Raw genomic sequence first — 19578 nt, 5'->3', positions numbered from 1 at the left:
ATAAATGCCATGAATGGAGCGTTTGTGTGTCGTTATTCAGGAAACTTTTGTAAATATGTGAGTAAATTCAGTAAAGGAATTTGCGCTGAAAATGGACCTTCCTGAAAACTTTCCGCTAGGGCTTGACGATTAATAAAATTTTATTTTCAATTACGATTTTGGCTTCCAACGATTATGAAAACAAGATAATCAAGATAAAATGATTATTGTACCACATTCCATTTCTCAATGAAACACCCCGGCGTTATATCTTTTTTTTTTTTTTTTTCTCTCAATTTGGAATGCCCAATTCCCAATGCGCTCTAAGTCCTGGTGGTCGCATGGTGATTCGCCTCAGTCCGTGTGGCGGAGGACGAATCCCAGTTGCCTCCACGTCTGAGACAGTCAACCCGCGCATCTTATCACGTGGCTTGTTGAGCGCGTTGCCATGGAGACATAGCGTGTGTGGAGGCTTCACGCCATCCACCGCGGCATCCGCGCTCAGCTCACCATGCGCCCCACCGAGAACAAACCACATTATAGCGACCACGAGGTGGTTACCCCATGTGACTCTACCCTCCCTAGCAACCGGGCCAATTTGGTTGCTTAGGAGACCTGGCTGGAGTCACTCAGCACGCCCTGGGATTTGAACTAGCGAACTCCAGGGGTGGTAGCCAGCGTATTTTACCACTGAGCTACCCAGGTCCCCCGGCGTTATATCTTTAAATCATCCTTTATAAAAGTTCAAATATTAAGGAAGCAGGTGAAAATAAACTCCAAAACAGGCATTTCTCTGTGCGGTCAGTACCGCGTCTATGAGTTGTGTGAAGTGACCGGGGAAGAGATTGAGGGCGTTTTCACACCTAGTTCGTTTGAGCACTCCAAGCGCTCTCAGAGCGGTATAACGTGTATATGTGAGCAACCCAAGTGGTCTCGGACCATCCTAAAAGGACCCAAAAGCGAATTGTACTTAGACCACCTCAGGAGGTGGTCTGAGTACGATTCATTTGTGGGTCCTTTTGGGGTTCGATTGATTTGTGCGATGTGAAAGCGAAGAGGTACCAGTCCTCTTTGCATTTTATGATATAAGTTGTCATGCATGCATAGCTGCATTACATACTTAATATTCCAGTCACAATTTACTGTCCACATATGGGAATTTTAAGTGAATATTGATATACCATGATTACATAACGTGTTTTTGTGTCTCATATTCTGTTCTTGTTGTATTATTTGAGCACCTAAAATGAATGGACCGGCCGCATTCAAAGCAGAGCAGCGCGTTAAAATGAACCGCTTTAAAGTGCTCTGATGGGCATACCATCTACGGAGGTTCGCGCCAAACTCCCACAAAAATACAAGCGAGGATTTTTATAGTTTTACTTTAATTTTATTTGCGCAATGCCAAATGTTCTTGGCTCATACATGTAAATGACACGCAGGAGACGCTTGCTTGCTCCATTACTCTCGAGATGATAGATAAAGAAACATATTTTCAAATGCACATAGAATTTCAAATGTTTTACTTCATTCGAAATTAAGGCTTGTAGGATTTATCGGAGAGCCTTCACATAATGTAAGAGAGTGAAGAATTTAGGACAGAAATACAGTATACATTATTACTATTGCATAATGTAATATAATTGCCGGTGTTGTCTGGGTTTCATAAATGATCTAACATATAAAATATACATTTTTATGTGATTCTATCTCTGTGCAATAATTTTTAATGATAAATAAAATATTTTTAAATTTATATATCCCCATTTTATTATATGATTTCAAGTTAATCAATAAATTACTACTTAAGGTGTAGACCTATCTGTCATAAGCAGACGTACACCTTAAGAAGTATGACAATTGCTTATCATAATAATCGCAGTTATTAAATAAATTCAGTGCACACAGACTGAAGTAGTTTAAGTCTTTGGTTCTTTTAATTGTGATGATTTTGGCTCACATTTAACAAAAACCCACCAATTCACTATCTCAAAAAATTAGAATATGGTGACATGCCAATCAGCTAATCAACTCAAAACACCTGCAAAGGTTTCCTGAGCCTTCAAAATGGTCTCTCAGTTTGGTTCACTAGGCTACACAATCATGGGGAAGACTGCTGATCTGACAGTTGTCCAGAAGACAATCATTGACACCCTTCACAAGGAGGGTAAGCCACAAACATTCATTGCCAAAGAAGCTGGTTGTTCACAGAGTGCTGTATCCAAGCATGTTAACAGAAAGTTGAGTGGAAGGAAAAAATGTGGAAGAAAAAGATGCCCAACCAACCGAGAGAACCGCAGCCTTATGAGAATTGTCAAGCAAAATCGATTCAAGAATTTGGGTGAACTTCACAAGGAATGGACTGAGGCTGGGGTCAAGGCATCAAGAGCCACCACACACAGACATGTCAAGGAATTTGGCTACAGTTGTCGTATTCCTCTTGTTAAGCCACTCCTGAACCACAGACAACGTCAGAGGCGTCTTACCTGGGCTAAGGAGAAGAAGAACTGGACTGTTGCCCAGTGGTCCAAAGTCCTCTTTTCAGATGAGAGCAAGTTTTGTATTTCATTTGGAAACCAAGGTCCTAGAGTCTGGAGGAAGGGTGGAGAAGCTCATAGCCCAAGTTGCTTGAAATCCAGTGTTAAGTTTCCACAGTCTGTGATGATTTGGGGTGCAATGTCATCTGCTGGTGTTGGTCCATTGTGTTTTTTGAAAACCAAAGTCACTTACACACGATTTACACTTGGTCAGTAGCAGGTGTAAAAAAAATTTCAAACGGAGTGTTTGTAGAGGGTTGTGATCACTATATGCTTTTATGGTATTTCATGCGCAGTGGCGGGTACCTTTGCTCATGTACCCGCCACTGTGGCGGCCGACCTGTAGATGTCTCGGAGTGACATATGACAAGAAATGCTGTTAGACACAAAGACACACCTTTAAAGAAACACACTTGATTATGTTTTGAAGAACAGATGAAAGAAAAGCCGATGATGCGTGTCTGATTCGCTGTTTGTTCAGAAGTTCAGTGGCTGCAAATGAGCGCAGCGCAAGCGCTTCTCACGGAACACACGTATGCATAGAGTTCTTTCTGTGTTTCAGTCGTCTGAAACAGTTTGCAAGAATATTGTTGTCTATTAAAACACTGCAAATGATCTCAGACCATCTCAGAAGGTGCTCTGAGTTTAGTTCGTTTAATTTCCACGGAGCAGTTCGTGTTTTACATGCATTGTGAACGCAGCTCTTCAGGTTTACTTTATTTTGACATTGCTTGATTCCAAATATTTGTGGCCCTATATGTTACCATACATAGCAAATTACATACTTCCGAAATGGTGCTTGAAAAGAAGTTTCTCGTCTGTGCTTGTCAACTCTTTAGTCTCCATTTGTGTGTTGCAAAATTATATATACAGTATATTTGTGTGTGTGTCTGAAAAATCAAAGTGGCTGGTAAAATTGGGCATTCACCAACCACTGTAGGCAAAAAAAAAAAAAAAAAGTTAATTTCATACCCTGCTGGTTTGGAACAACATGAGTGTGAGTAAAAGAAGACATAATTTAAAATTAAGGAACTATTCTATTAACCCCAATGTTTAATGTTAAGTATTGATTTTGTGCCTTCACAAAAGGTCCATTTTTGCTCAAGATGCTGGAGGTACTGAAGTTTGCACTGAGGGTTCTGGACTGTAACAGCATTGTTTTTGCAGATGTAAGTACAATCAGTAGTACATTACTATTTTATTGAACTTAATATTGCATGCTTAAATGCTGAGTTGACCACCAATGTCAGTTTGTCTTGCTTAAAACAGACTTATACTCCAAAATGTTCTTCTTTTTTTGTGCCACACCTGCTAGTGGTGGCTTACTTGAGTGAATTTACTGTCCATAAATACAAATCCATATTTCATGTTCATTTTTCTACTTATTTTGTAAGAAAATGACCAATTCAGGGAATAGCCCTTACTTCTTTGACTGCAGTAAGTATTCACAAAGTTTCCAAAATAGATTAGCAAGGTGAAGCCAAAGTCCCTTCAAGGCAAAGTCAGTTCATTTTAACACTGAAATTAAGAAAAATAGCTTTGGGGGGGGCCTGGGTAGCTCAGTAAGTAAAGACGCTGATTACCACAAGTTCAAATCCAGGGTGTGCTGAGTGACTCCAGTCAGGCTTCCTAAGCAACCAATTGGCCTGGTTGCTAGGGTGGTAGTCACGTGGGGTTAACCTCCTCGTGGTCGCTATAATGTGGTTCTCGCTCTCGGTGGGGCGCGTGGTGAGTTGTGTGTGGATGCCGCGGAGAATAGCGTGAAGCCTCCACACACGCTAGGTCTCCGCGGTAACGCCCTCAACAAGCCACATGATAGGATGCGCGGATTGACAGTCTCTGACGTGGAGGCAACTTAGATTCATCCTCCGCCACCTGGATTTAGGTGAGCCACTACGCCACCACGAGGACATAGAGCACATTAGGAATTTGGCATTCCAAATTGGGGAGGAAAAAAAGGAAAAATAGCTTTAGTTGTTATAGTGTGGAATTTGTAGTTTTCTGCAGTTTTCACTGCTATGTGCTGTGACACATGGGTTTAACTTAACTATGCTCAGATTCAAAGTTGTAGAGACCAGATTTGGGTCATTGGGGCAGTATAGCTGTAAACTACTTCAACGGGGAAGACCACAAATCTCCAAAATTGTCAAGAATACGTTTCAATAATGTGTCATAACTACAAATTCTGACAACGTTTTCTGCACCAATAAGGTATAAATTTGGCTGCTTGGCTCAAAAAAATTTCTCAGGAAATCAAAAAGATTAAGAAACTGATACTGTTGCTCTTTGCCTACATTTTCATGTTTTTATTTTTTTATTTCTTTATTTCTCTGAGTGCGTTAACATTCCTAGAATATTCACTTCAGGTTTGGTGTGTTTGTATGTGTTTGTTGTAGTCGGAGAGCTGGGTGTATCTGCTCCGTGTTATCAGCTGCAGTTATGTTGCTCCAGATGGGCTCATTGTTGGTGCATTCTATACTGAGCCTAATGTCAACTTTCAAACGGTGAGGTGCATGTGCGTGTCTGTCTGTCTGTCTGTTTGGAGAGCGTTTGAAAACTTGATGGTTGTGTGTTTATGTCCAGGTGACCAGAGTTGTTGCCAATTCAATTCTTGATGAGCTGAAAACTTCCAGCCATTTACACATCCCCAGAACATTTGAGAATGTGAGTTTCAATAAATTAACTCTTTGCAAAGTATTTGGCCATTTTGGAATTTTTTTAAAGTTATAATTCAGATCTTGGGCCATGTCCACACTACCACTTTTCTTTTAAAATGCATTGATTTTGCTACGTTTATGCCTCTCATCCACACTAGAATGTTGTTTTCCTTCACCAAAAACAGGAGCATTTTGAAATGCTCTCCATTATCGCATAACTTAGAAAATGATAACTTTAGGAAACATTAAACTGAGTTACAGATTAGTGTGGATGTGGCCTTAGATTAGTGGTTGATCAACATCTGTATTTAAAGACTGATGCCAATATAGAGCAGGGTGACAGATGGCTAATTTAATGTCTGTATAATTCTAAAATATTATCAGTTGAGAGGTACTTGCATTTAATAATTTATTTTTACACAATTTACTCAATTTCAGATCAAGTATTTGAAAACAGCCTTCTGAATAGGGCTGAGCAACATGGCCAAAAAAAAAAGCAACTTTTTTTCAACCTTTTGAAATTATTCGATATATATTGTATATCTTTTTTTTTTTTTTCTCCCCAATTTGGAATTCCCAATGTGCTCGAAGTCCTCATGGTGGCATAATAACTTGCCTCAATTTGGATGGTGGAGGATGAACCTCAGTTGCCTCCGTGTCAGAGACCGTCATTCCGCACATCTTATCACGTGGCTTGTTGAGCGTGTTACCACGGAGACGTAGCACGTGTGGAGGCTTCACGCTATTCTCCGTGGCATCCACGCACAACTCACCACACGCCCCACCGAGAGCGAGAACCACATTATAGCGACCACGAGGAGGTTACCTCATGTGACTCCACCCTCCCTAGCAACCAGGCCAATTTGGTTGCTTAGGAGACCTGGCTGGAGTCACTCAGCACACCCTGGATTCGAACTCACGACTCCAGGGGTGGTAGTCTGCATCAATACTTGCTGAGCTACCCAGGCCCTCTATATACTATATATATTAAGTATTCATTAAGAAATGGCTTAAAAGGGTGTGTCCCCTTGGTGTGCATTCAGTCCCCTTGCCCTAACTTTGAACTCCAACTCCTATTTTGAATCAAGTAAATGATAGCTTGTATGAACTGGCACAAGGGGGAGCTACAGTAGCACTTATTAATGGCCTATGGGTGTGGATATCGGCTGAAAATCTATTCTGTAAATGGCCAATTATTGGCAGAATAATTAGACTGGCTGACAAATATGTTTTTCCATTTTATTAGAAGCTACAAGTTACCCTTTATACTAAGTACTTAAATATTATATATAGTTTTTGCTTATTGGTGCAGAATGTAATGTTTTATTTCCTTCCTATTAGGACTATCCAGACCAGGCTAGGCTGCTACTAGTCACTCAAGCTTTGGTACTGCGCATTTTCAAATCACAGCTCAGCCCCATCTTGAAAGTCATCATTTCTTTCAGGGTACTGTCTTGTTCTGTGTTTCCATACCTCTTTAGTTTTACTGTATGATATATGTGTGCATATTTATTTATGTGTAATACTGTGTTAAACTCTGTTTGAGAGACCTAACGCAATCAGTAGTCCTCATTTTGACTAACAAATGTAAAAATTCATATATTCGCATGAATATGTCGAATAGTGCAAATTTCTTGGCATAATCACGTGCTCTTTTGCTTTCAGTCCAACCCCTGGGCTCTTCGTTGGTTTTTCTACAGTCTGCTGGTGAGGCCAGAGGTGCTACACTGTCTCTTGTGCAATGTTCTGGAGGAACTGTGTCATGAGCAATATCAACCCCTACAGAGGTACCTACACACAAACTTATCAAAACAGAACAAAAACCTTCAGGGTTAAAGAAGAAGTGTGTCAATTCTGTTCCACAAATACCACAACTTGCAAAAATGGCTTTACAAACAGTTTCCTCAAACAAACAGAATATTGTTTCGATAGTGAAATCAACCTGCGAATGCCTTACTTACATATGCCTCTGTATGATAAGCTATTTATTTACATAAATAAAAAATCACTTTTAAGCATGCAAATATGTGCATATACAGCACATGCACAACTTGATTCTAAATCTGTTTATCACCTCAGAAAATGGAGTGAAACGGATCATTCCCTGATCGCATACTTCATCTGCCTGATCTTCCTGGAGAACAGTGTAGTGCTAGACCTCGGCACCTATCCCACAAATATCTTGCTTGCTACTTGGAATGAGTAAGAAGCAGCAATCAAATTACTATAATATATTTTGTCATGCCATGTCAGACATGTTATTTATTACCTAAATCTGTTGATATCTTTCACTTGTTAATGTTTTGAAGCACTGATGGTTGTTTATTATTACAATGTAGATGCATGAAAATGATAATAGATTTGATTTGACATTTTAGATATTCCTTGTAAACCTTGTCCAGGAAAATATAAAGGAAAGGATGATTGGGTGATGGAAACCTGATGGCCTTTATAGCATGAACAAAAGCGACTGAATTTAAGTACATATTGTATGAACATACCATTTGAATTTGTCATCAATTTGCAAATGCACTGTTTTTATGTCCATGATTTCAGATTGCACTTCCCTTGGCAACTTAGCTTGAGACTGCATCTTGAATACAACGTAAGAATCTCTTTCCTTAATTCAAAATGTATAAGAGGTATTGCCACATAGATGGCAGAACAGTGTTTCCTACAAAATGTAGCTCTTGCAGTGGGGGTATTTATTTGTAACATTTTTATGTTTACATTTATTTAATAACATAAAATCTATTGAAAAGGTTTATCTGTAGCTAGCTACACGTTTTCATATGAGCATTGAACAACACTAATTCAGTGAGTTCATTCAGTCAAAGATTCACCAAACTTTGTGATGGGCCCCACATTTCCCTCATTATTTTTTGGAACCAAGTCAACTTGAATATTATATCATTGTAATGTAATAACCTCCTGAGACCTGAGCGTGACTGCTGTGTGTATTTTCCATTTTTTGATTTGTAACTAGTAGCACCTGATAAATATGCACAAAAAAAAAAAACATTCGAGAGCAAATAGTGTTTTCTATGTTGATGGCAACATACTGTATGTGGACAGTGGGACTAAGTTGTAAAAATTTATGGAAAGTCAGATTTATTTAGTCAAATTGGTTATGTTTCCAGGAGTGTTGGTTATTCATGTTTTTGAGACATTACATCAGAACTTATTCTGATTTAAAGTAATGGCCAGCATCATCCAATCACTGCCAGCCATGTTAAAATAAAACTATACATTATAAATTCTGAATCTACAGTTGAAGTCAGAAGTTTACATACACTTAGGTTGAAGTCATTAAAACTCTTTTTTTATTTTTATTTTTTTTTATTTATTTTTAGTTTAACTCTTTATTGATGCTTTTCAACAAGAGATAAAAAAAGGGAAAAAGACAATAAATCAACATGTTTCGACATGTTAACGGAGATATCAAGATGAGATCAGACAAAGGTATTTCTTACTCTCTGAATCAGTCACAAAATAGAATTATGTATGCTCGCCCCAAGATAAACAATAATAATAATATATATATATATATATACACTATATTGCCAAAAGTATTCGCTCACCCATCCAAATAATTGAATTCAGGTGTTCCAATCACTTCCATGGCCACAGGTGTATAAAATGAAGCACCTAGGCATGCAGACTGCTTCTACAAACATTTGTGAAAGAATGGGACGCTCTCAGGAGCTCAGTGAATTCCAGCGTGGTACTGTGATAGGATGCCACCTGTGCAACAAGTCCAGTCGTGAAATTTACTCTCTACTAAATATTCCACAGTCAACTGTCAGTGGTATTATAACAAAGTGGAAGTGATTGGGAATGACAGCAACTCAGCCACGAAGGGGAAGGCCACGTAAAATGACAGCGGGGTCAGCGGATGCTGAGGCGCATAGTGCGCAGAGGTCGCCAACTTTCTGCAGAGTCAATCGCTACAGACCTCCAAAGTTCATGTGGCCTTCAGATTAGCTCAAGAACAGTGCGTAGAGAGCTTCATGGAATGGGTTTCCATGGCCGAGCAGCTGCATCCAAGCCATACATCACCAAGTGCAATGCAAAGCGTCGGATGCAGTGGTGTAAAGCACGCCGCCACTGGACTCTAGAGCAGTGGAGATGCGTTCTCTGGAGTGACGAATCACGCTTCTCCATCTGGCAATCTGATGGACGAGTCTGGGTTTGGCGGTTGCCAGGAGAACGGTACTTGTCTGACTGCATTGTGCCAACTGTGAAGTTTGGTGGAGGGGGATTATGGTGTGGGGTTGTTTTTCAAGAGCTGGGCTTGGCCCCTTAGTTCCAGTGAAAGGAACTCTGAATGCTTCAGCATACCAAGAGATTTTGGACAATTCCATGCTCCCAACTTTGTGGGAACAGTTTGGGGATGGCCCCTTCCTGTTCCAATATGACTGCGCACCAGTGCACAAAGCAAGGTCCATAAAGACATGGATGAGCGAGTTTGGTGTGGAAGAACTTGACTGGCCTGCACAGAGTCCTGACCTCAACCCGATAGAGCACCTTTGGGATGAATTAGAGCGAAGACTGCGAGCCAGGCCTTCTCGTCCAACATCAGTGTCTGACCTCACAAATGCGCTTCTGGACGAATGGTCAAAAATTCCCATAAACACACTCCTAAACCTTGTGGAAAGCCTTCCCAGAAGAGTTGAAGCTGTTATAGCTGCAAAGGGTGGGCCGACGTCATATTAAACCCTATGGATTAAGAATGGGATGTCACTTAAGTTCATATGCGTCTAAAGACAGATGAGCGAATACTTTTGGCAATATAATGTATAAAATATAGCAATAATTGAAACAATACTGAGAAAAGGAGCGGAGAGAAGAAAGAAAAAAAAAACTTTGCACTTACGTATAGAATCACGACCAAAAGAAAATGGCAGGAAAAGAAAATACAGTTTTTCTTGTGCTCTGTTTATTAGTAAATCAGGGGCAAGGGAAAGGAGCAGCAAGAACCAAATGCTCAAAGTGTTACATGTAGAAAAAAAGTGTTTTTTTTTAAGTATGATAGAAAGGATTGCCAAATACTAAAATTTTCTGCTTTGCCAAGCATCGTGAATCTAATTTTTTCTAACTGAATAAACTGCAACAGGTCATGCATCCAATGAGAGTAGTTGGGTGGGGAAGGCTTTTTCCATTTTTTTTTTAGTATAAGCCTTCTAGCAATTATCAAGCAGAAGGCTAGAGCACTTGATTGGTGCAGTGGTGGCTCAGCGGTTAAGGCTTTGGGTTACTGATCAGAAGGTCAGGGGTTCAAGCCCCAGCATCACCAAGATGTCACTGTTGGGCCCTTGAGCAAGGCCCTTGACCCTATCTGCTCCAGGGGCGCTGTATCATGGCTGACCCTGCACTCTGACCCCAGCTTAGCTGGGATATGTGAAAAAGAAGAATTTCACTGTATATGTGCAAATGTGTGATAATATAATTAATTTAAATTAATTGTAAAAGGACAGAGATACATTTTTGGGATTAAGTCCAAATAATGCCACTAGAGGGCATGGTTCCATATCTAAGAGACAAATATCAGAAACTTGACTTGAAAATTTACATCTAGAAAGAGGTCAATGCTGGGCAAAGCCAAGAAGTATGACAAAGAGTTGCTGGAGCTTGTCGACATCTATCACAAGAAGGATCAAGATCCAGGCTGATTTTAATCAATTTAGTCTTTGTCCAATAAATTCTGTGTAATAACTTAAACTGCATTAGTGAGTGAGTGGGCACAAATAGAGGAGGTATGTATACAACAAAGGCCCCTTGACCATTCCTTGTCTGTAAAAACATGGTTAAGATCTGATTCCCAATTCTGCTTTAATTTAGAAAGAGGTGCAAAGTCTGATAGCGCAATAAATGAAAAGATTGTTTTGTAAATATTGGAGGCAGCACCTTTAATAGATACTTTTGTTTCCAAAACTTGATCAATCTCTTGCTTAGAAGATGCCTGAAGAAAGTGAGGAAATGTATTTCTTATAAATTCACAAGCCTGGAGATATCGAAAAAAGTGAGTCTTAGGACAGCAACATTTTTCTGATAGATATGAAAAAGTTACAAATGTGTTATGATAAAAAATCATTAATATTTACAATGCACTTCTAAACCATAATGCAAAAGCTCCATCTGAAATGGAGGGCAAGAAGGAGGGATTTTTATATATAGGAGACAGGCCCGACATTCCCTGAAAAACAAAATGTTTTCCGAATTGTATCCAAATTTTTAGGCTACGTAATACTAGAGGGTTGGAAGAATAATAAGACAGTTTCAATGGTAACAAAGAGCATAACAAAGCATGCAAGGAGACTCGGCTACAAGAATTACACTCCATTTCAACCCATGCTGTAACCCATTGACAAACAAAGAAATTTGGAAGTGCAAAACCGCCTAATCTTTTGGGATGCTGTTGAAATACTTTCTGAATTCTTACTGGGCCTCTGTTCCAAATAAAATCAGAAATCACTTGATCTAAAGTCTTAAAGAATGCTTTTGGTATAAATACTGGAGTATTTTGAAATAGAAAAATAAATTTAGGAAGAATGTTAATTTGTATGGCATTAATTCTGCAAGCAAGTGAAAGTGGGAGAGTTGTCCACCTAGCAAGGTTCTGTTTTGTTTTCTCCAAAAGTGGAATAAAATTATGCTTGAAGAGATCAACATGCTTCCGTGTTACAGTAACTCCTAGGAAACAAAAACTATTTGAGGCTAGTTTATTGGGAGGGCTCTTGCGGCAGAGTTAATTGGAAAAAACTCACTCTTGTGCAAGTTTAATTTGTAGCCTGAGAAACCACTGAACTGTCCTAAAATATTTAAAACATTGGTAAGACAGACTTCTGGATCTGTGACAAATAACACAACATCATCAGCATAAAGGGAACTTTTCTGTTCTCTTCCTGCTCTAAAAATACCAGTTATACTGTGATTAGTGCGAAAAGAGATTGCAAGAGGCTCCATAGCTATGGCAAACAAAAGGGGAGATGGGGGGCATCCCTGTCTAGTGCCGCGGTAAAGAGGAAAACAGTTAGAGCTAATTCCGTTTGTTTTTACAAATGCCAAGGGAGAAGAATATAAGAGTTTGACCCAGGACACAAATTTATCACCAAACCCAAAAATGTTTAATGTGTAGAATAAATAATCCCATTCAATGCGGTCAAAAGCCTTCTCTGCATCAAGGAAGACCAGGGCCTCTGGCACAGATGAGTCAGACGAGGTGTAAATTATGTTCATCAGCCTTCTAAGGTTGAAAAAACCCATTCTATTTTTTATGAAGCCAGTTTGGTCTGGATGAATGATGTCTTGTATAACAGTTTCTAATCTTATAGAAAGAACTTTAGCCAGGATTTTCACATCTACATTAAGGAGGGAAATCGGACGGTAAGATCCACAGTCTAAGGGATTTTTATCGTTTTTTAAAAGAAGAGAGATAGACGCCTGACACAAAGAATGTGGGAGACCACCATTATTTAGGGATTCTTCAAAAACTGAAAGATGCTGTAAACTTTTTTTTTTTTTTTAAACTCCACAGGAAACACATCTGGACCCTGGGATTTTCTGCTCTGCATCTGTGTAATAGCTTGCAAATTTTCAGTTAGACAAATAAGATCATCCAATTTGGCTTTTGATTCGCTATTGATTTGAGGGATGTAAAGATTTTCCAAAAAACTGTCGACAAGATTAGAATATTTAAGGGAATCAGACTGATACAATGAAGAGTAAAAAAGTTTAAATTGATTATTAATTTCTTGGGGGTCTGATAAAATATTTCCTTCTGGGTGATAACGTTTTTTGCAGTTTGAAGCCTAAGTTGCAGTGCAAGTGCTTTACCTGGTTTATCACCAAACTCATAGAAATGGTGTCGTGATTTAAGCAGAAGCTGCTTGGCATTGCTAGTGGAAAGAAGGTTATATTCTGATTGCAAAAATTATATAATTATGTAATGATGGAGTCGGATGTTGTGCGTAGTTCTGGTCCAATTTACCAATCTGTTCAGAGAGTTCACAAAGCTTTTTATAATGCAACTTCTTGATATAGGCTGAACGAGAAATTATTTCTCCGCACAAATAAAACTGATAAAAGTAACGCGTCCATTCTCCAAGCACGAGAAGACATACAACAACCAAGGAGGGCCAATTCCAGAATTACCGCGGCATGATCTGAAACGATTATACTATCATAAGAGGAAGACTGTACTAAGGGAGTAAGTTGGCTGTCGATAAAAAAAAATAATCGATACGTGAATAAGTATGATGGATTGCAGAAAAAAAAAATGCTTTAGAAGTCGGATTCAAAAGACGCCATATATCAGTCACTCCGTACAACTCCAAAAAGAAATTAATTGCTTTAGAGGACTGATTGATTTGGGAGATGACCTATCCATAGCCGTGTTCAAAACACAATTAAAGTCTCCTCCCATTATCAGTTGGTACGATTAAGGTCTGCGAGCCAAGAGAAAAGTTTCTTTAAAAAGCCTGGATTATCCCGGTTAAAATAGATGCTTGCCAAAGTGATTTGATTATCATAGAGGGTGCCTAAGACTATCACATACCTACCATTAGGGTCTGAAATAACATTGGACGAATTGAACGGAGTGTTCTTGTTTATTAAAATGGCTGTGCCTCTAGCTTTATAATTAAATCCCGAATGGAAAACCTGCCCCACCCATGACCTCGACAAACTTTTATGACTTGAGATTTTAAGATGAGTTTCCTGAAAAAAACATATATTGGCCTTAAATTTGTTTAAATGGGAAAAACCTTTAAAAAACCTTTTCACTCGATTGTTTATGCCTTTGTTATTCCAACGAATTAGTTTAACCCTGCCCCCACTCCCCTGATGCATATTAAGCGTTGCCAGCTAATATGAGCTTAATAATGTTAAGAAAGAAATCAGGAGGTTTTAAGATGAGAACACAATAAAAGAAAATCAAGGTGCACCAAATAAACAAAAACATAGATAACCCACATTCCCCGCGTATGTCCAGAACGGACACAGGATCTTACATCCATAACACTAACAAAACTAACTGCAAAGAACATTACAGTCAGGTACTGAAGAAGCAAGCTAACTAGCTCTTGCAACATTGACTGCCCTTTCAGCAGCGCTCCGTGAACAGGAATACGATACAGAGTTTATCCTATCAGCAGTATACGATGCATGACATCAAACTTAAAGACTCACTTGACTGTTATGAAACAGGAACAAGTATTACAAACTTCAAAAGTGTTCAGTATTGAATGCGGGCTGCCTCCTTATTCATGATACTTTCTTTAAGTGCGCTTAACTTAAGAGGGGTGGCAGGCACATTCCAAATCTATTCTAGATTTAGTTCATGTATATCCATCAAACATTGCTCGTTGCAGACTTAATGGCGGTAGTAAAATAAAAATTCATTGCTGCCTGCTGAGTTTGGAAAATATGACATTGCCCCTGGAAATCGATGCAGAGTCTGCAGGAGGTTACATTCCGTAGATGATGCCTGCGTTACGGAGTGAAGCTTTCATGACCTTGAACTCGGCACAGCACTTGCCACCTCAGCAGACATGTCTGGGAAAATGCGGACAATCACGCCTCTGAACTCCAAAGAGCCCTGCTCGCAACTAAGTTTCAGTATAAGTTCCTTGGTTTGGTAATGGTTTAGTCAGACCAGCATATGTCTAGGATAAGCATTTGGTTGAGGTTTTTGACCGACACGATGAGCCCAATCAATCTACAGAGGTCTCTTAAAGGTGCTGTCCCCAAACAATTCAGTAAAGAATGAGGTAATGAAAGCAACCAAAGAGCCCTGCTCGCCCCGATTGCAACTAAGTTTCAGTATAAGTTCCTTGGTTTGGTAATGGTGTAGTCGGACCAGCATATGTCTATGATAAGCGTTTGGTTAAGGTTTTTGACTGACACGATGAGCCCAATCAATCTCCAGAGAAAGAGATTAAGTCCTTCAAAGAAGCTGGCATTAACTCATCCTCCACCTGGACTGGAGTATTAGCATTAGCTGTGTGCGCTTTCCCTTTGTCAGTCAGCATTGCCACAATGTTTCGCCCCGATTTTGCTGGTTCTGGCATTTTCCCTTGTAGATGCACGATAAAGTCAATTACTTGATGTATATATAACCGAAATAGTTAAAACTGCTGAAAATAGAGATAGATGTTCACGGAGCAGCTTCCACCTACATCTAATCACCACGAGGCATACAGGAAGTCCCCTTAAAACTCATTTTTTAACCACTCCACAGATTTCATATTAGCAAACTATAGTTTTGGCAAGTTGTTTAGGACATCTACTTTGTGCATGACAGGAGTAATTTCCGAACATTTGTTTACAGACAGACTGTTTCATTTTTAATTGGCTTTATCACAATTCCTGTGGGTCAGAACTTTACATACACTAAAGCCTCTTTTCCACCATCGGGCTGAACTGTTCTTGTTTTGAAACCGTTCTATTCTGTGCCGATCCGGGCCAGCCGGCACTGTTTCGGATTTTTTATCACTGTGGTGCTGAAAACAGACTTCGAATGTAGTGAAGTGTGTTTACTTTGGCCAGCTACAGAGAAAAAACGAGTAACCTTGGCAACTGACAAGTGACTAATCGTGAGTCGTGACGTCACTACAGGCATTCCACCAGCACAGTTGAGCAGGGTTGTCTAACCGTGCTGAGAATTCCAGGACGAGAACTGTTTCTAATTGTGCCATGCCGAATCGTGCCCAGGCGGAAAAGCTACTGTAACCTTCCTCAGTGTGCTCGGAACCGTTTGGCCTGATGGTGGAAAAGAGACTTAAGTTAACTGTGCCTTTAAGCAGCTTGGAAAATTCCAGAAAATTATGTCAAGCCTTTAGGCAATTATCTTCTGATATGAGGTGTACTGAATTGGAGGTGTACCTGTGGATGTATTTTAAGGCCTACCTTCAAACTCTGTGCCTCTTTGCTTGACATCATGGGAAAATCAAAAGAAATCAGCCAAGGTACCACGTTCATCTGTACAAATAATAGTACGCAAGTATAAACACCATGGGTCCACACAGCCATCATACCGCTCAGGAAGGAGACTCATTCTGTCTCCTAGAGATGAGCGTAGTTTGGTGTGAAAAGTGAAAACCAATCCCAGAACAACAGCAAAGGACCTTGTGAAGATGCTGGAGTAAACAGATAGACAAATATCTATATCAACAATAAAATGAGTCCTATATCGATAACCTGATAGGCTGCTCAGCGAGAAAGAAACCACTGCTCCAAAACTGCCATATAAAAGCCAGACTACAGTTTGCAAGTGCACACAGGGACAAAGATCTTACTTTTTGGAGAAATGTCCTCTGGTCTGATGAAACAAATATGTAATTGGCCAATATGACCACCATTATATTTGGAGGAAAAATAATGAGGCTTGCAAACCAAAGAACACCATCCCAACTGTGAAGCATGGGGGTGGCAGCATCATGTTGTGGGGGTGCTTTGCTGCAAGGGGACTGGTGCACTTCACAAAATAGATGGAATCATGAGGAAGGAAAATCATGTGGATATATTGAAGCAACATCTCAAGACATCAGCCAGGAAGTTAAAGCTCGGTCGCAAATGGGTCTTCCTAATGGACAATGACCCCAAGCATAATTCCAAATTTGTGGCAAAATGGCTTAAGGACAACAAAGTCAAGGTATTGGAGTGGCCATCACAAAGCCCTGACCTCAATCCGATAGAAAATTTGTGGGCAGAACTGAAAAAACCATGTGCAAGCAAGGAGGCCTACAAACCTGACTGAGTTACACCAGTTCTGTCTGGAGGAATGGGACAAAATTCCAGCAACTTACTGTAAGAAGCTTGTGGAAGGCTACCCAAAACATTTGATCCAAGTTAAACAGTTTAAAGGCAATGCTACCAAATACTAACAAAGTGTATGCAAACTTCTGACCCACTGGGAATGTGATGAAAGAAATAAAAGCTGAAATAAATCATTCTCTCTACTATTATTCTGACATTTTCACATTCTTAAAATAGTGATCCTAACTGACCTAACACAGGTAATGTTTTCTACGATTAAATGTCAGGAATTGTGAAAAACGGAGTTTAAATGTATTTGGCTAGGGTGTATGTAAACTTCTGACTAAAACGGTAATCAGTACATATAATTGTTCCATGTCTGCCAAACATTTTGAGTGGTCCAAACATCATATGCAGCCCAAAACGGAACTTTTGATAGGAAATTTGGCTATAGAATGCTCCCTATTTAGTGAATGACTTAACCTCCAGTGTGCTGTCTGTCTGCACTGGTCTCAGAACAGTTCAAATGCACCTTATTGTCATCCTATCTCCATATAAAGCCCCTAAAAGCAAATTATTCTAAAGTACACATTAGTAAACATTGTGTTTTGCGATAAATCACTCAAATTTTAAAAACTGCATATTGGATAAACCTAGAGAATGTAATCTTTTGCCTCAAACCAGATTCAATGTAAAAACTTAATTAGGTTTCTAACCAGATGTAGTTTTTTTTTTTCCCCCAAAGACAAACTCCGCTGTGGTTGGCACCAGGTTACATGCATTTTGAGAGTTTAACCCTTAACTGAAAGCACTCCTGACAGAGTCTCTTGAACTGAGATCAGTTGGTTTAAATAAATAAAAAATTACGTGTTACGTATAGCGAAGCCAAAATACAACGTCAATGCATGTATACGTGGGGTCGCACTAGGTTAATAATCATTTTGCAGCATGCACTCTCATCATGTTCAATTCCGACTGCAAGCTCACAACTTTGGTATCATTCCTTTGCTGTGGTGCTGGAGATTCAGTAGTGGTGGAGTGCTACTGTTGAAAAGGTTTTACAGGGAACACTGTGGTAGAATCTGTCTTTGAGCTTTTTTGGTTGCTCAGGAGACCTGGCTGGAGTCACTCAGCACACCCTGGATTCGAACTCACGACTCCAGGGGTGGTAGTCAGTGTCTTTACTCGCTTAGCTACCCAGGCCCCGTCTTTGAGCTTATTAATATACAGAAGTTTATAAATTCAAACCATGTATACTAGGGGTGTGCAAGAGTACTCTGAAGAGACAACAATGATCCATCATGACAATGCAATAATTGCATGACTTTTAACAAGTTTTTCAACTTATAAAATATGCTTTTTGTAATTTTGAGTTTGACCCGAATGTTTTTGTTATATTTAACTAATCCGTGTCAGTATTGCACTATATGTTGGAGCAATATCCACAAGGCTACGGTTCCAATGAGGTGTGTTTTTAAAAGATTAACCATTTTTAATTTGACACTTATCCGCTCTCATGGCGCAGAATGGTAAAATTAAATGGCGAGAGACAATCCAACGGCAAGAAATGTTCCTTTGACAAACATGCACATTGATTAACCATTTAAAAAAACATATGTTTCTCAAGTACTTGAGCAGTCAAATTGACCAAAATGCCCATCTCTAGTGTTTTTCAGATGAGCTTTCAACAAATGAGATTTGTTTGTTTGAGTGCATCATACCACTTCATTATTAACAGCGAACAGATTGATTTAACATTGCGTTTGTAATTTAGTTTAAGTACTACAATCTGTTAAAATGTCATTTTCAATCAATAAGGATAACAACATTCTCTTCCTCCTGCAGGTGGCCAGTCTTACTAAAGAAAAACTACAAATCCTGCATGAAATTCAATGCATAAGCCTTGTACCCACTTTCTGAACAAGGGAATGTTCGCTGCATTTCATTTCATGGATTAAGTTTGGACCAAGTGAATGTTTTGTCCATCGTTATCTGCTGGGGGAATTTTTGGTAAAAAATAAAAAAAATAAATGTTTATGGCACCCTAAGATAACCACAAGACATGATCCTAAAGTAACTGTGTTAGAATTTTAAAGTTGTAAGAATAAAGAACTCTTTATTGTACATTTTAACATTTGACTTTTTGGAAGAAGAAGGAAAAAAAATGCTTTCAAATGTTCTTACAAAGTTCACAAGCCTTTAGTTTAAGCAGTGGTTTGAAATGTTTTCCAGGCTTTTGTCTTCACCTTGGAATTGACCAATACTTTAGAAACATTACCTGTAATTATAGTGCCATGATTAATGTGTCGAACATGTTAAAAATAATCACATTCAGCAACAGGGCAATATACAAATCTCTGAGCATCAAAATGTATTTAAATAAACACGAATTAAAACAAAATGACTCCCAAAAGTTCACACTGCTATGAAGCCATTCAATATTGATTTGTTATAGATCCTTTAAGATTGTGTTATGAACTGTGATAATATGGTTCTGCAAATGAGATCGGGCCACAGTATTACTGTACATATTCTGTTTATCGCTGGCTTTTTAAATACAAGAAATCAAAGCATGCATACAATGCATACATTATATTGTTATAGAATGCAAAAACAACTTTTAAAAGCAATCAAAGCTTAATAGAACT

General features: G+C 39.1%; 1 protein-coding gene across 2 annotated transcripts in view; it reads left to right on the top strand.

Annotated features, from left to right (window-relative positions):
• Positions 1-18922, top strand: part of LOC127443842 (uncharacterized) — a 29946-nt gene extending 11024 nt beyond the window's left edge. For both annotated transcript variants that reach the window (XM_051702794.1, XM_051702793.1), the window contains exons 13-20: positions 3606-3685; positions 4913-5020; positions 5100-5180; positions 6515-6619; positions 6839-6960; positions 7253-7375; positions 7730-7778; positions 18776-18922. In XM_051702794.1, coding sequence (XP_051558754.1) covers positions 3606-3685; positions 4913-5020; positions 5100-5180; positions 6515-6619; positions 6839-6960; positions 7253-7375; positions 7730-7778; positions 18776-18850 — 743 coding nt within the window. In that variant the 3' untranslated portion in view covers positions 18851-18922. The remainder of the gene's footprint in view (positions 1-3605; positions 3686-4912; positions 5021-5099; positions 5181-6514; positions 6620-6838; positions 6961-7252; positions 7376-7729; positions 7779-18775) is intronic.
• The last annotated feature ends 656 nt before the right edge of the window (positions 18923-19578 follow it).

Source organism: Myxocyprinus asiaticus, chromosome 7, assembly GCF_019703515.2.
Source record: "Myxocyprinus asiaticus isolate MX2 ecotype Aquarium Trade chromosome 7, UBuf_Myxa_2, whole genome shotgun sequence".
NCBI classification, from domain to species: Eukaryota; Metazoa; Chordata; class Actinopteri; order Cypriniformes; family Catostomidae; genus Myxocyprinus; species Myxocyprinus asiaticus.
This window is presented reverse-complemented; position numbering and strand designations above follow the sequence as displayed.